Below are 16,824 nucleotides of genomic sequence, written 5' to 3'. Positions count from 1 at the left end.
AGACATGGGGCTGTTAAAACTACAGAGGAGAAACTGTTTATTGGCAGGAAGTGACTAACCAATCTAGGAATGTGTGCTCTGGTCAGGACAACATAGAGTTGCCAACCTCCAGGCAGGGCCTGAAGGTCTCCCAGAATTCCAAGTGATTTCCAAACAACAGAGAATCTCCGGGAATTTCCAAGCCCAGAGATGGCAACCCCTCACCCTCACTTTTGCAGTCTCACACTGGGCCACTATGGCTGGTGGGATGCATTTGGCTTGGCAAGCCCAGGTTATACCTCCTTGAAAAGTATTGTCTGTTTATTCCATCATACTCATCAAGATGAGATGTGATCTGCTGGAGCTACTGAAAACCAAGGCCTGTTCAAAAAGCCCAGTTCCAGGGTCAGCCTTCGTAGAATCTGCTTTGCAAGTTATTCCAGTCTCAGCTTCTGTCTGGCATGACTGTGTCTGAATCGCTTCCAAAAATGCACTGCTTATCAACCCAGGCCTGGACGTTATGTATATTCTGTCTCCATATTCCAGTACACAGCACAAACAGCCCTCTGTTTGGGTATGATAAATCCCAGGCGTCCCCAGCGTGTGCTGCATATAAATCCTCAACGAAGCAGATGGCAAGGCCTCCCTTCCCTCCTTTCCCCATGCCCCATTCCAAATCTCACAAATTTGGTCCATAATAAGTGTTCTGTGTATTAAGAGTAGATATTCCTCAAACATGAATCATCTGTAGCAAATGCAAAGAGTGTGCTCTCACTCACTCACTCACTCACTCACTCACTCACTCACACACACACACACACACAAAGAGCGAGAGCAAGAGCTTTGTATTTTTTATGGGTGATTCATGTTTGAGGATAATCTATCCTTAATAAACAAAAAACTTATTATGGGCCAAATTTGTCTTTTATAGTACAAAAGCCGAACTATGTTTCTAAAAGGAATTCTCTCTGCCAGCCATGTTATTCTGAGTGTTCTTTTGCTTGTCATAAGGCCTCTTTCTGTCTTGTTTCTCAGCTTAACTGACCTCACAGGATTGTTGGCAAGATAAAATGGAGGAAGGAGAAATACAATTCCCTAAACTCCTTGGAGAAAAAGCACAGTTGAAATGCAATAAACCAATCAATTAAATGTTATTGTTTCACTCCCATAATTCTGATTGGGTTAATATTCCAGGGGTGGGTGAGAGGACACTGAACAACTGGGGTCCTCTTTGTAATATCTGCTGTTTTCGTAAATATACAACACATGTGGGAAGCAGGAAACTTCTGAAACTGTTATCAGATTCCCAGGCAGCAATTTGTCGAGCATCCCCTCCCCACAGCCATACCTCAGTTTCGCCAGTAGTTCCACCAGTGGCTCGTTTACTCACACGTACCTGCAGAGCATGGATCCCTGGACCCATCATAGTCAGTAGTAGACTGCCCATTCATAAAAAGCATGCACCAGCATGGTTTTGATTCTCTAAAACATAATACTCTACTAACCATAATTTGCCAACAGCAGTCAGTGCTTTCCTTCTAAACTAGAATCAGAAACCATAGTCTGAAGAGGGCCTGGTAATAACAACAACAATAACAACAACAATACTAATTCTCATTTCTAGCAGATTATCTGATCTGATCCATTGGGACCTTTTAGTTTCCTTAGTAAAGTCTCTGATTCCCACAGGAGGGGAAACCATAATAGTCAATCAATTTGCTACAATCAAGACTGTCCAGACTCATCATATAATGACAACTGAATGCACTGCATAGGATAATAAACAGCTGTAATGACCGTTAAGTGTCAGAAGCCTATTTCTTCATTTAATAATCAAAATACTGTGTTCAGAGGAAGTACTGTCAGACTGGGTGGGCTTGAAGTAGAAGATGTAAAGTACCACTGCAGCCACTTTCTTACTGATACTCTGTACTGGCCTGTACCAGCTTACTTTCACCCAGGGTGCTTAGACATTCATAAGTGTGAGCTACAGACTAGTTCAAATCTCACCCCCACCATGAGCTCACTGGGGAGATTTAGGCTCTCAAACCCCCATCCTCATATATGAATTCCAGTGGTACCAGCTTGTCTTAAAAGGTTGTTATACAATTTGCTGTCATACAATTGTTGTTCTACAGTTTGTTGGTTGAAAACCCCAAAACGTTTGGCAAATAAGCAAAATTATTAAAGTGGATTTCCATACTAAAAATGTAAAGCCTTCATAGAAATAGCCCCCTCTCAAGGTCAAAGCAGACACCCAGGGCAGGAGGGTGATGGTGGAAGAAGAAAACAACCAAAATCTAGGACAATAATTTCTAGTCCTCCGAGACACTTTCCTGAGCAAAACTTGGAGATATACTTTATTGATGAAGCAGAAAAGGTTTGGAGAAGACTCTCCTGTGTTTATGCATGTCAGTGTTTGGAATGTGCTTTTGACAGGAAAGAAGCAAATATAGAACAGTGACTCATGGAGAGACACAACACGCAGCCTCCTCAGAAGGCAGAGAATGCACCTCTGGATCGAATGTTTGAAACATATCTAGTGCAGAGAAAGAGAAGAATTAATCCACTGACCATCCCCACTCACAGTAGAGGCTGGTTAGATGGAAGTGAGCCTAGAGCAGACAGATATGCCGAGATACAATAAACACTTTCTTTTGTTGGTGGACCTACAGAAGAATATTAAGATTACTAGGCTGTTGTGGTATAGACTGGGATGAGGGTTCCCTCTAGTGGCCGCTTCTGGAGACTCACGGGGAGATGTGTTCCTCCAGGCATCACCTCTAAAGCTCTATTCCTAAGTATACTTCCCTGGGAGTCCGCCCCATTGCTTTCTGGGATATCCTGCCAAGCAAACATGCACAGGATTGGGCTATTATTACCAAGCATAGCTTCCCTTCACAAAGTCTAGTAAGTCCAGGAAATCACATCTACCATTACATACTCTTTTCTATCCAGGATTCCCTCCCACTTAAGAACAAAGGAGCCCCACTGGATGCCAAAAGTTTAGTCAAGCATCTCGTTTCTTATGGTGGCCAACCAAATAGTTCCAGAAGGCCTGCAGACACGGCACACCCAACCCTTCCTCTTTCATCCACAGTTATTGGGAGATACACATCCTCTGAACATGGAGGTTTGTGGAAAAATATGGAGATTCCATTCAGCCATTATTAGCTCATAGTTATGGACAAATGGGTGCCTGCATGGACTTCCAGAAGGCATCTCATTTCCTCCTCCCACACTATTTCCTCTTTCCTTTCTCTGCAAGTCCCCTTAGCGTCTCCCCTTTTCCAGCTTCCTTCTCTCCTGAACACGGGGTTGCCAGGTCCCCCTGTCCTCCCAGTGGGAGACAGGGGACCCAGCACCTACCTTATCTTCTGTTTCTCGCACAATCGTAGCACCTTTAAGACTAACCAACTTTACTGTGCTTTACTTTACTTTACAATTTTACTGCAGAACTTTACTGTAGCATAAGCTTTCCAGTTTCTTCATACCCTCCATGCATCTGACGAACAGAACGGTGGTTCTTGAAAGCTTATGCTACAGTAAAGTTGGTTAGTCTTAAAGGTGCTACTTTATGATTTTGCTACTACAGACTAACACAGCTAACTCCTCTGGACCCGTTTCTCGCACATGTGATGATGCCATTTCCGGGAAGTGACATCATCGTGCAGGCTGTGGCCGCCCTGGGAGCGCTCCCGCACTGAATCCAGCCACTGTGAAGTGCGGGAGCACTCCTGCACTCCACAGCGGCCCAATTCGGGCCTAAATCAACCCAGATCAGGCTCAAATTGGCCTGGAACAGGCTGCTGTGGAGCCTGTTCGAATCAGTACACAGAAAATTGTGTTTTTTTCTTTGCAGAGCCTTAAGCTTTCCCTGGATGCTGTAGATAGTTTCTTTGATTAATACACATTTTAGAGTTATGCACAGAAGAATCTGCTTTTATTCTGTTCTCAATGCAATGGAGAGACTGCCTCCCCCCCCCCCAACACCTAAAAGGCTTGGCTAACACAGCTACTGCAAAGCTTGTTTTTTGCCCAGATTCTGGGTATGCCTCCCTGTGCCTGTTTGGACTGGCAGGCGAGCTAGATTTCCCACTTTCATTTTTTAAAAATTGTCTAGCCTTTGTAGATCCAGAGGTATCGGGCAAAATGTATAGGCAGTGTTCTGCACAAACCGTCAATGAGAAACAAGCCCAGCCCTCAGTGTTCTAACCAATAAGGGAAGTCACAGCTATGACGGATAGGCTTGCTACATCTCTGATAAGCTTTCTGAGAAGAAAGTAAGAGTAAATCTAGACATAAGCAAATTGAAATTTTGGCTTCCCCTGATCCTGCCTCAATCTATCGTGGTAGTTGCTGAGAACAGAGTAGAAAAAAATGTGATTGATTCATAATAAGCAAACGTGGCTGTCCAAAATTAGGGAATTAAGATTTAAAGAATTGGAATATGGCAATCTAGCAAGCTGGGTGCGCAGATTAATCTACCATATTTATTTCTAAAATAGGATATCCAAGTGGGATTTAGTAGTGGAAATAGATCTATTCATGAAGGATGGGTCTGGCAATGTATCTAATTCTCAACATGGCCCTATGTGTGGATACTTAAATCTGGAGATTGGAGCCATAGACAGGTAACAGATCTTTCTACAATCCTGAGAAAAGTCTTAGGTTTACAGAAAAATCTTAATTTATATTTTTTTAAAAAATCAGGAGTTAACACAACCCCCCTCGATTGAAGCAGCATGTGTTGCTACTTGCTTTAAGAAATGAAAGCCTTCTCAGTTACTAATGTTAGGCAACCACAACAGTATTACCAGCCTTCAAGTCTTGGTTTTTGTCAGTGAAAGGCAGGGGAAGAGGGTATGGCCCTTTCCGGGGCTGCTTTGGCCTTTGAGGGAGGACTCATTAGGGCCAGGCCTATCCGCAACCACCTGGCTGCTTGCTGACACCCAACTTGCATGATTCGCTCAGGCCTGGCACTTGCTACGGTTCAAAAGCAATCCTCTTGCAAAAGCCAGTGTGGAATAGTGGTTAAAGTTTCAGACCAGGATCTTGGAAACCCAGGTTTGAACCCCCACTCTGCCACGGTGCTCACTGGGTGACCTTGGGCCAATCACACATCTCAGCCCAACTTACATCACAGAGTTGTTGTGAGAATAAAATAGAGGAGAGAAGAATGATGTAAGCTCCTTTGGATCCCCATTCTGGAGAAAGGGAAAGTATAAATGATGTAAATAAATATTGCTGAAAATGGAGTGCAAAGATAAGTTTAGTTGGTGGGTCGGAGAGATGGAGAAAAGGAAGCAGAGAAAGGTGAGGATGTGGAGGTTGCCAGGAGAAGGAAAAGAGAAAATAGTGTGAGGAGAAAGATAGAGTGGAAAGTGAGATGCCTCGCTCAAGTCCTTGCAGGTACCCCACTGTGCAACTAACAGCTGGCATTGCATAATTCGACCTAGTCCAGCTAGGGTTTTCAGGCTGTAGCCTGGAACATTTAGGGGGTGGGAAATAGCATGCTGGTGTCACACCAGTGTACTAGGGTCACTTCTGGTGAAAACTGTAGAGTCTTATCATAGAGTTTTGCTAATTCTAGAGCATCCCATTATGTCACTTACAGTTTCCACTGGAAGTGATGTCAGTGCACCTGAACGATGCTGGGCACCCCACCCCCACCCCCACTGCCATTTCCTTTCACTGGTACTTCAGAAGCCAGCAGACAACAAGTCAGGTTTCTAGGAAGTCTCCTGCTATAGTGGGAGACCTGGCAACCCTAGGCCCAGCTCAATGGCTGGAACTACAAAGAGTTTTCCCATGGCAAGGCTCCCAATCAGAGACAGGAGTGGGGAAGATAAAGTTCAACTGTTTGGGTGTTCAGGGCACTAGAGTTGCCAGTCCCCGCTGAGGGTGAGGGATCCCTCGCTCCCACCCTCCGCCCCTGCATACCTGGCCAGTGCAGGAGGCACAAGCCTCCCCAGGGCATGCTCCTGGGCGGTGCAGCGTGCTCCCGTGGGCCTGATCCAGCCCAGATCAGGCCCAAATCTGCCCAGATTGGACCCAAATTGGCCTGGATCAGGCCACTGCAGAACATGGGAGCTCCTCCTGAATACACAGAGAGCTTGCTGTTCTCCTGAATACTGCAGAGGATGATAGCAGACCACCTGAAAATGAAAGCAATTTGTTAGGGATGACTATACTGAGTTAGGCCATTTGACTATCTATGTCAGTAATATCTACACTGACTAGCAGCAACTCTTCAGGGTCTCAGGTTGAGGTCTTTCCTGTCACATCACAGCATCTGAGCCTTTTAAATAAAGATGCCAGGGACTGAATCTGGGGTCTTCTGCATGTTACACCACTGAGTTGTAACCGTGTTGTATACTACCTGAAGTTTTCCATACAGCAAATATTGAAAATGCAGTAATGTATAGCACAGTCTACTTGTAGTCGTCAGTAATTTTACAAAATATCTGAATAAAAGGACATTTTTCTGATGGTTTTGATTTCATTTCCTCTTTGTCTTTCCCTCTTTACCTACAGAGTTTTTTGAGGATTATTCTGAAGGTCGTGAATGCGTGAACTGTGGGGCCATGTCAACCCCTCTGTGGCGGAGAGATGGCACCGGCCACTACCTGTGCAACGCCTGTGGGCTATACCACAAGATGAATGGCATAAACCGACCGCTAATCAAGCCCCAGAGGAGGCTGGTAAGGAAAGACTGAGCTGTGGTAGACAACACTACTGGGTTCACACTTTGTCATCCCACCCTCGCCCCTTATGATTAATAAGGAACAAAAGCAGAACACAGTGACCTGACGATACCAGAACATTTCCATAGATGGAAGGATTTCCTCTTGTTGCTCCAGGGGGAGGTCAGAAAGCTGCACTCCACAGGTGGAAATCCTTCCATCTGGGGAATGCTTCATAAATTCCAAGCGACTATGCATAATAAGCATGATTTGCACCATTTATAAGGATCACAGAATTCAGCTATTTTAAGAAGATAGTTCTTTTTAAAACTTGGAGCACATGCATTCCTGTTCAGTTTCCTGGAGTGTTCCCAAAATGCACTAAGATACCAATCAAAACCCAGAATTTGCATCAAAGAAACAGAACACTGGAAATCCTGCTTTACCACCATCTTTGCCTCTGAGAATGTACTAGGTGCAGTGTTTGCTTTGTCTTCATGTGACCTAGAAACTTGATTTTTTTAAAAAAGAAAGCACAGGCATTCAGGATGCAGAATTCATTGTTGCGTAGCAGATTTCATGCTGGAAACTGAGTGGAATACATACGGGCTTGAGAGTTATTTACATTGGGCAAATAGGGAACTGCTATATTTTAGCCTCTGTTTTTAACAGTCAATTGTTCTTCTTTGGACTTCTGTTCCTACAGTCAGCCTCCCGTAGGGTTGGGCTCTCATGTGCCAACTGCCATACGAGTACAACCACCCTGTGGCGCCGGAATGCTGAAGGCGAGCCAGTCTGTAATGCCTGCGGCTTGTACATGAAGCTCCATGGGGTAAGAGCTGCAAAACCAAGCAGCAGCAACTGCTTCCATCCTGCCTCTGGAAATGGTCCTTATGCTTGACCCTTTCTGTGGGAACCAATTCCTTGTGGCTACTGAATCTGAGGAAAAGAGTGACGGTGGCAAGGCTGATGCGATGGAAGGAAAGAGTCAGAAGCTTTTACAAAGCCACACCATTGATCCATGTAGCTCAATACACTGACCAGCAGTACCTCTTCAGTGTCTTAAAGAGGAAAACACCTTTCCCAATATTTGCTCCTTAAGAGCCTTTAAACGGAGATCCCAGGAACTGAACCTGGGACTTTCTGCACAAAAGAAGGTGCTCCCCAATAACCCATGCCCCTTCCCCATGAAGCTGCCTTATACCATTGGTGTATCGAAGCCAGTATTGCTTACTCTGACTAGCAGCAGCTCTCCAGGGTCTCACACAGGACTCTTTCCTACCACCTACTCCTCTTTTAAGTGGAGATGCCAGGGATTGAACCTGGGACCTTCTGCATGCAAAGCAGGCTGCTTTCACACATGCTGGATAATGTACTTTCAATGCACTTTAGCAACTGGATTTTCCTGTGTAAAACAGGAAAATCCAGTTGCACGCAATGGCTAAAGTGCACTGAAAGTGCATTAGCCAACATGTGTGAAAGCAGCTGCAAATGTTCTATCATTGAGCCACGGCCCCTATAGAACACCAAGTCCCCATATAAACCCTATTGATAAGCATATAATTCACAGAGCAGCTTATCCTTCAGGGCTGTCTTTGAAGGACTGCTTGCTCCGCAGTGCAGCTGCCTCAACAGTTAGGATTTTTGGTAAAGCTCTGCACGCACCCACCTTCAGAGGTGAGAGGGATTATCATCGGAGACAGGGCTTTCTTTATGGTGGCACCACAACTCTGGAACTCCCTTGCTGCAGCACTTCACTTGGCACCCAGCCTAAGCAGCGTCGGGCATCAGATTTGTTTTCTTAAGCTTTTGACTGATTGGATTTGGGGCGTGCATGTTGTGTTTTATGATCATCACACTCTTGCTATATTCACGTGGTACTTTATATGGTTTTCTATTTTGGGTTATAATGTTTTTATTTTATTTAGATGTTTTTATTTAGAATCTGCCACACCGAAAACTTGTAAGGTCTAGATTTAACAAACAAACAAAGTTTTCTGACCACTTGATACCTTGCAAAACTTTTTTTTTTAAAAAAAGAATGCTGACCTGCACAGGATTCTGTACCAGATGCCCAGTTTGTGGTGGTGTTTGTTGAGTGCTACTGTCTGTTGGAAGCAGGGCAGCTGAGAGATGGGTAGCAGGGGGACAAAATTCTGGGGGCCTCAGTCATCCTGGAGGCACGCAGAGTTGGGCAAAACATGTAATAAGAATTTTTGTGATTTTGTCATGTGTTGGATGGAGTCTAAAGGGAATATTTGTCCCATGATGGATCTCAGCAAACTTGAGGAAAAAAGATTTCTATGCATGCTATATAAAGCTGTTCTCTAATGCTTGTTCCTAGGTCCCAAGGCCCTTAGCGATGAGAAAAGAGGGGATCCAAACCAGGAAGCGTAAGCCGAAGAACTTAAACAAATCCAAGACATCAGCAGGTGAATATTTTAAAAATAAAAATAAAAAATGGTGCTGGGGTGGGTTCATCAGTAATCGAGACCAACTCAGTCTATGTCGTGGAGAGGGTTGCCAAAAGGCCTGGAGGGAAAAAAAAGACCTCTCCCTGTAACAGTTTTAATGGGTGGACATGAGCAGCTGAAGACTTTCATGGCACCCTGGTAAACAACATCACCTGGTAAATTACATACTGTTAAACTTTTATTAAAGGGCATTTTATTCCTACCAGGCCTTTCCAAGTTGCTTTTGCTGCTCAGAGGCAGGTGTCTAAACAAATCTTTTAATTGGACCTAGGTGGGGGAAGAGATTCGGAGAGACTTTAATTATTTTTAAAAGTGTACCATCATATTATTTGATGTCGTGGTTAAGAGGAGCAGAACTCCAATCTGGAGAACCAGGTTTGATTCCCCACTCCTCCGCTTGAAGTCAGCTGGGGGACCTTGGGTCAGTCACAGCTCCTCGGAACTCTCTCAACCTCACCCACCTTACAGGGTGATTGTTGTGGGGATAATAACATACTTTGTAAACTGCTCTGAGTATGGCATTAAGTGTCCTGCAGGTTGGTATATAAATTGAATGTTGTTGTTAGTATCATTTACTAGTTTTCTAGTCACTGCACCGATGAGAGTCAAGGCCAATCTCACTATTGCAATAAGACATAGGGCACCAGTGGTGCCTCCCCACAGCTAAAGCAGTGAAACATGTACGACTAAAGTTGTATTACAAAATTAGACTGCAGCTAACTAAATGCACAATTACAATATTAAATGCATAAAAAAACAATTAAACAAGCATATTTTCCAGCCAGGAGAAATACAATAATGAAAAGCTTCTCCTTCCCCCAAACAATCAGGAATTCATTTAGATAGGCTGGGGCCCCCAGGAGTGAATGGGAAAAAACTAATTAAGTACCACAGAGGACCAGAAGCTGTGTTAAAAGGATAGAGACAAAGAGGACCCTTGCTGTCCTAAAGCAGCTTCCGATTTATGCATTAACTTGATCTCTCAACGTTTTTTTTTTCTTTGTCTCATCACTTCTTCAGGGTCAGCCAATAACGAAAGCCTTACCTCAACCATTAGTTCTGCCACCTGCACCAACACCACAACCACCACAGCTGCCGAAGAAATGCGCCCCATCAAGACAGAACCGGGGATTTCATCTCATTATGGGCACCCGAGCCCACTTTCCCAGGTGAGGAAAACGCAGTCCCTAGATGGGAGGCTGCAGTTGCACAAGAGATTCCAGGCCTGATCTTATTGGACATTGTTTATTAGCTCCTCTAAGGAGCTCAAAGCAACATGCCTGCTTTTAACTATGCCAACAGTGCAGGGCAGGCTGAAACTTTAATGGCTGGATTTTGAATAGGATTCCTGCAGTCCACCAAATTGCAGCATGAGAGAGCATACTAGGGATCACTGAACAGTCAAGGGATGACTAGTTTGCACTGCATATGAAACTGCCTCAGAACACTTGTCATCTAGTTCAGCGTTGTCGACCTTCTGACTGGCAGCGAGTCTCCAGGGGCAATGGCATAAAGGGTCTTTCCTCGTGACTGCTGCCTGGGAGGGTAGGATAATGGAAGTGGGAACTGAAGAGAAGGGAAGCCAGAATAAAGAGGGGAAGAAAGGGGTGCAGTGAAAGGGCTGGAAAGAAGAAGGGTGATAGGAAGGTATGGGTTGGTGGTGGTTGAAATGTATAAACAAAGTATGAGGAGATAAGAAGGATGGAAGGAGACTGAAAGTTCTGGGAAAGGGGGGGAAATATACTGTTCTGAGGAAAAAGATAATGATGATGGGAGAGGAAATATGAATGGGTGGAAGAAGTTGAAAATCAGAGAAAGTGTGGCATGGCACTGTTGGAAGGGGTGGGTTGAGGAATGATATGGGATGATGGGCAGGATATAGGGAAAACAGGCATTAGGGTTCTTAGTTTGAAAATGTGGAGTAAGAAGACAGGCAGAAGGCAAAGCAGGAAGAGAGGAAAGGTTAAAGAAAAAACAGTCAGTGACAGGCCTGAGAGACAGCAAAAGCATGTCTGAAAGGATTATTTCTATACTCAGGGTACTATTTTCATACAGATTTAGCTGCTGAGGAACCCACTGCCCATCTGCTACTGCCAAGTATTTGGCACTTCTTTGTATGGTATGCAGTGGGACAACAAAACTGGTTGGGTCTAGTAATCACCCAGCACAAAATGTGTCTCCTCAAAAGCCCCTATTTACCTATTGCATTTGCATTAAATATTTACATCCTCTTTTCTGCCTTTCAAGGGAGCCTACAACATTTTTAAAAAGCCAAAGCATTAATGAAATTACTCAGTGGAACGGGAGAAGCAGCAGTCGCATTTTCTCCCCGATCTGTTCCATCCCTGAGCCGGTCATCCACTCCCTCCCCTGCCAGCTGCACTGAGCAGAACTCCCAGTGGGCAGCCCAGCAGGTGGGACAGGACGGGGAGCAACTGTCTGTATCTGCCATTACCAAGCTTCTCACAGTGGAACCACTGACTGGCTTCTGAAAGTTCCTTGGAACACAGTCTTAAAAAAATCACTCCGCTCATAAAATTTACACTACAATCCTAGGCAGAGCTATTCCAGAATGATTGGTAGCCCCTTTGAGGTAGAAAGGGAGATACAAATTAATGAAATGATAATGGATTGTTTCCTACCCTCATGTTACTCATTTTTGCCCTTTTCTCTTTCCACCCGCAGCCATTCTCAGTCACCACGATGCCTGGGCATGGATCTGCTCTGCACACTGCCATCTCGGCCCTAAAACTTTCTCCGCAAGGTTACCAGCCAGGCATCAGCCAGTCTCCCCAGTCTAGCTCCAAGCAAGATTCCTGGAACACCTTGGTTTTGGGGGAAAGCCATGGAGACATCCTAACAGCATAACCATCTTCTGCTTTCTATGGACTTGGGGCTTATTGGCTCAGGACACAAAGACAACATTCAATAATCATGCTACAGTGGGGTGCTTTCTTACCTCACCCCTTTGAGGGATATAGATTCTGATGCTAGTAGAACCATTCCAAATTAAGCTTTAAAAAGTGACGGACTACCTTTGAATCAACCTCCATGAAGATTCAGCCAAAACTGATCTAAACTTTCATGCCCTTGAATCACAACCGCTGCATACGAAACTGTCAGAAACTCCAACTTAACTTTTAAAAAAATCTTTCTCTGATATCTTGGTCAGTGACGTCGTGGCACCCTTGTTGACTGTTCCCAGTTCACTTCCTGAGCAGGTCAAACCAGGAGGGGGACGTTCGCCTTGCTGTGTTAAAAAGGGCTTCAGATCCCAAATCTTCTTTAGAAACGAGTCTGGGAAAGACGGGCAAGAAACAATGGTTGGGTTCTGGCTAAAAAGATAGCTCGGATCATGGCTGGTGTATCCCAATGACACACAAGGATCTAGTTAAAGAGATGATCTGATGACTGCCCACAGCACCCCACTGTTACGGTCCTTGCTTTTCTGTTGCTTGGATTATTTTTTCCCTCCTGTTGCTATTGTTCAACCTAATTTTCTTCCTTTCAAAGAAGCAAATCCCCCCCCCCCAAGAAAGTCTTAGATGAAAGCCTTATTCTTTCATCTGTTCTTCCTCGTGGGGAGAACAGAGGGGATGGAGTCTAAGTAGAAGGAGGACCTTGAATCATTAGCATCAGCATCATGGAGCACAGCAGGGTTTCTTTGCAGAATCAGGCAAGCAAAGGGATGCAGGGTCTGACCCAAAGGTCAGCACTCCCTCCAGTCTCTACCAGACTGCCAATGCAAAAGTTGAACTAGCCCTGAAATACCCAACCAACTGGTTTGCCAATTGTGTTTACCGACTCTGGCGCCTGTGCCTTTAACAGCCACATGGTCTGAATACATCAGCCAACAATCATACTGATCACCACGCCATGCCAATTTGATTTCTCCATTGTTAAATGAACAAGAGCAGGACAGTTCTGTTTGCAGCTCAGCTCACTGACTATCTTTCCAGGGAACACCCTTGGCTGGAAGCAAAAACCAGGAAGATTATTGAGCCACATTTGGTGGGGTGGCTTGCTGGTTGTGCAGATCTGGGTTAAACTGTGATGTTAATAACAACATCAAAATTCAGCCCTTCTTCTTAGTATATTGTAGTTTATAAAAATCCCTTGAGGTTTATGTTTTTAATGAATAAAGTCTTATCCATCTAAGATTGAAGAAAAGTAAGGGGCATTATATAAAGTTTTAATTCTCAAAGTGTTTCATGTATTTTACATTTTGCCTGGCCCTCTGTCTTGAACAACAATTGCTTTTGACTCCCTTTGGCATAGTTTGGAATTTGAACTTAAAAGTTATTATCACTGAGCCACTAAGAATTCTCAGCTAAAATTGCTCTCTCATTCAAACAGCTTGCGGGCAACAATACAATATTACAATAAAGTAGAGGAGAGGAAAATGATGTAAGCCACCTTGGGATTCCCTTTGGGGGAAAAGGTGGGGTAGAAATGAAGTTTAAAAAATAGATGGCAGCTAGGTAGCTTTTTGCTGGGGGACAAGTGGAGTCACAAGTTAGACTATGCTGATCAAGTTAGTCCCAAATATGGTCTCTTTTTGCCTGTCAATGAACACTAATATTAAAGCCATGCTCAGCCTTAAAAAGCACCAAGGTTTGATTGCTTTTCATTTTTTTGTCAATCTAGATGCTTCTCAATCTAAGGGTATTTCTTTTTATATGTACTTAGCTCTCTAAAATCTGTATTCCCCCCCCCCTTTTTTTTCTATGCACAGTACATCCCACTTTGTGTATGTAGCATGTTATCGTGTGTTATCTGACAGAAAAGATTCATGTTTAAATATGTGCACATTGTGGGGTTTGTGCAATTTTGGGATTGCCAACTATTTTTATTGGTCCTGCTGCTGCATCATTGGCAGTAGCTTTTTACCCAGAATTGGTGAAGTTTTTTCATCACTTCATTATCTTTTTTTCTTCATGTCAGATAAAAAGCTTGACACGCTAATTTTCTGCATTTCTGAAACTGTTATTCCTGAGGCCAGGGGGGCAGGGCCAATAAAACAAAAGAAAAGATGGCAACTGTATTTCAGTGTGCTCCAAAGTGTCCCTTTTCAGCCTACTTCTCACTGAGAAACATAGAAAACGAACATAAGAGAAGGCTAAGCTGGAATCCTTCCCCCTGAAAAGCTAGTTTTCTATTTAGAGGGGAGTGCAGGGTAGCATATTCTGTCAGGTAACCCTTTACCTGCAGTCTGAAGAGATAAGACCCAGTCACAAGCTTACCACCTCAGTGAGAACTAAGCCTTTCCAAGCCCTCTATAAGGACTTACGTTCGTTTAGGTGGCTTTAAAATAGGATTAGACCAGTGGTACTCACTCCGCAGCTCACAGAGAGCCACATTCACAATGATCATCAACCAAAAGAGCCACAAGATTACTGTGTCCCCTTCTTGCTACGCCACCTCACCAAATACAGAGAATAATATAAGATGCAACAATTAATATTAAATATATACATTATAATGCTAACCTTTTAAATTAACAGAGGACCTCTGAGTGTGTAGGGTTGTGTCTTTCCACCACTGGTGAACCTGTGCCCCCTTTACGTCCCTTTCTGCCTTCTTACTCTCTCCGCAGCATGAGGTGTAGCAGCTCAGATCAGAGAATGAGATTGCTAAGTAAAACCATTATCACCCCACTGTGGCCAGCTTGCTCTTTTCCTGGTAGCTGCCCAGGTGCTGTAAGGAGAGTACAGAGGCTGCAGAGAAGTGGGGGGGAGGGAGGAAGGAGTTGGAGAGGACAGGCCCTTTACCAACCCTGGCACAAGGACCTGCACCTCAGGGAGGCCCACCATTTACCCATCCTTTGGTTTCTCCTGAGGTGGCTGTTTCAATTTGGGAACAACCTGACAACCCAACCCTCACTGTGCAACAGCTTTGTCCAGTTTCCTGAAACAATTTCCTGGTATCATACTGGGGAGCGGTGCTCAGAAGAGCCATCGCTGGCATGCCAAAGAGCTGCATGCAGCTCCAAAGCCACTGAGTGTGTATCACCGGATTAGCCACATTTATCGAGGACAGGCCCACCCATGACTATTAGCCATAACAGCTAAAAGGAACTTCCATGTTCAGTAGCAGTGAACCTCTGAATACCAGCTGCTAGAGTGGGTAACTGCAGGGGGTGACATTGGCCTTTATGCCTTTGGATTCCTGGATGCTAGACTAGAGGGACCCTTGGTCCAATCTGACCCTGTGGTAAATCTACAGTTGGCAGCCCTTGGCTCACAGCCAATGGCAACGGTCAGTAAGGTAGCAGGTAGGGAAGTTGCCAGAACCTCCGTCAAATCAAGGGACTAACTCCCAGCGCCACTATATTTAGGCCAGTAAAAGTTTGATGAACTTTCGTGACATGCATACCACCTCTCCTCCAACAAAACTCATTGATTTTTAACCGGATAAGTTCACATGTACTACATTTGTAACTCCCGAGCATAATGCTGTTCAAATAGATGTTTATTTGTATGGGGGGAGGTGGGGGGGGGAGTGAAGGACCTGACCAATTTTCTTAACTATTTAAAGTTGTAATTTATATTATGAAACAATATGCTTACCGACCTGCATATCAACTTCACCCAGTAGAATGAATGGAAATAAAATAATAGACGTTCATTTCCAAATAAAGAAACTGATCTTTTTCTTTTCATTGTAACAGAGAATAGAGATGAAAATCATGTTGGGCCAGTTCTGCCTCCAAATTATATCAGCAGGGCAATGAATATGCCACACTAAGAAAATCAAAATAAAATTCTGCACCCTCAAAAAAGAGCTAAATTCTGCAACATATTAGCTAGGCAAACTCAGCCGGTTTGCATAATATACTTTGCTCTTTTGCATAATTTATTCTGGCTTCTGCAAGCTAAGGGGAGGGGCAAGGCATTATGAAGCTACTCTCAGAAACTGAAAAATGTGTGTGAGCTATTCCTCTGGTTCTGAAATTTCAACTGGACTTATCCACCTGCTTTTCAAGAATATCTTGCTATCCATAAGGACTAGAAACTTTTTTTTAAAAAAGTACTGAGGTGCAATCTAAATTGTATTTATTTCAAAAAATCATCCTAATTTAGAATTTTGAAAAATAAACTTTGTTCTTTTGCTATGTGAGTTATGATGCCAGTGTAAGTATCCGTTTATGAGTTCTTTGACTATCATTTTAGGCCTTGCTAAAAATATATTTCCCATGAAAAAATATCCAGTGATGTTGATACAACATGCAAATGACAGCACACACCAACAGTGCAATCCTAAGCAGAGTTACTTCAGTCTAAGTCCACTCAATTCAATGAGCTTAGACTGGAGTAACTCTATTTGGGGTTACACTGCAAATGTACCATTCTATCTTTTTTGCTTTCTGAGAAATTAAATATGACAGTGATATGACTAGCATGCACAATCACAGTAATTCAACTGTAGATATTAATCTTAATTTAAAAACCTTCTACAGAACTGGTCAACTTCATAAGCAGGGTTACTAACTTCCATGTGGGGTTTAGAATTCTCTCAGAATTACAACTTCCAGAGACTTCAGAGATTAGTTCCCCTGGAAGAAATGGAAGGCTTAGAGGGTGGACTCTATGGCATCACATTCCCCACAGAGTTCCCTCCTTGCCCCAACTCCACCCTCTTAAAGCACCACACCTGAATCTCCAGGAATTTCCCAAGCTGGACTT

At 43.9% G+C, this 16,824-nt stretch overlaps 1 protein-coding gene across 1 annotated transcript in view; it reads left to right on the top strand.

The window, feature by feature from the left end:
* GATA4 (GATA binding protein 4) overlaps positions 1 to 15,794 on the top strand; it is a 52,312-nt gene extending 36,518 nt beyond the window's left edge. The window contains exons 3-7 of the mRNA XM_054989885.1: positions 6,517 to 6,683; positions 7,372 to 7,497; positions 9,010 to 9,097; positions 10,160 to 10,308; positions 11,825 to 15,794. Coding sequence (XP_054845860.1) covers positions 6,517 to 6,683; positions 7,372 to 7,497; positions 9,010 to 9,097; positions 10,160 to 10,308; positions 11,825 to 12,007 — 713 coding nt within the window. The 3' untranslated portion in view covers positions 12,008 to 15,794. The remainder of the gene's footprint in view (positions 1 to 6,516; positions 6,684 to 7,371; positions 7,498 to 9,009; positions 9,098 to 10,159; positions 10,309 to 11,824) is intronic.
* Positions 15,795 to 16,824: the final 1,030 nt, after the last annotated feature.

This window comes from Eublepharis macularius, chromosome 1, assembly GCF_028583425.1.
Source record: "Eublepharis macularius isolate TG4126 chromosome 1, MPM_Emac_v1.0, whole genome shotgun sequence".
Classification (NCBI taxonomy): Eukaryota; Metazoa; Chordata; class Lepidosauria; order Squamata; family Eublepharidae; genus Eublepharis; species Eublepharis macularius.
Note: the sequence above shows the minus strand (reverse complement) of the source record. Positions and strands in the feature narration are given on the sequence as shown.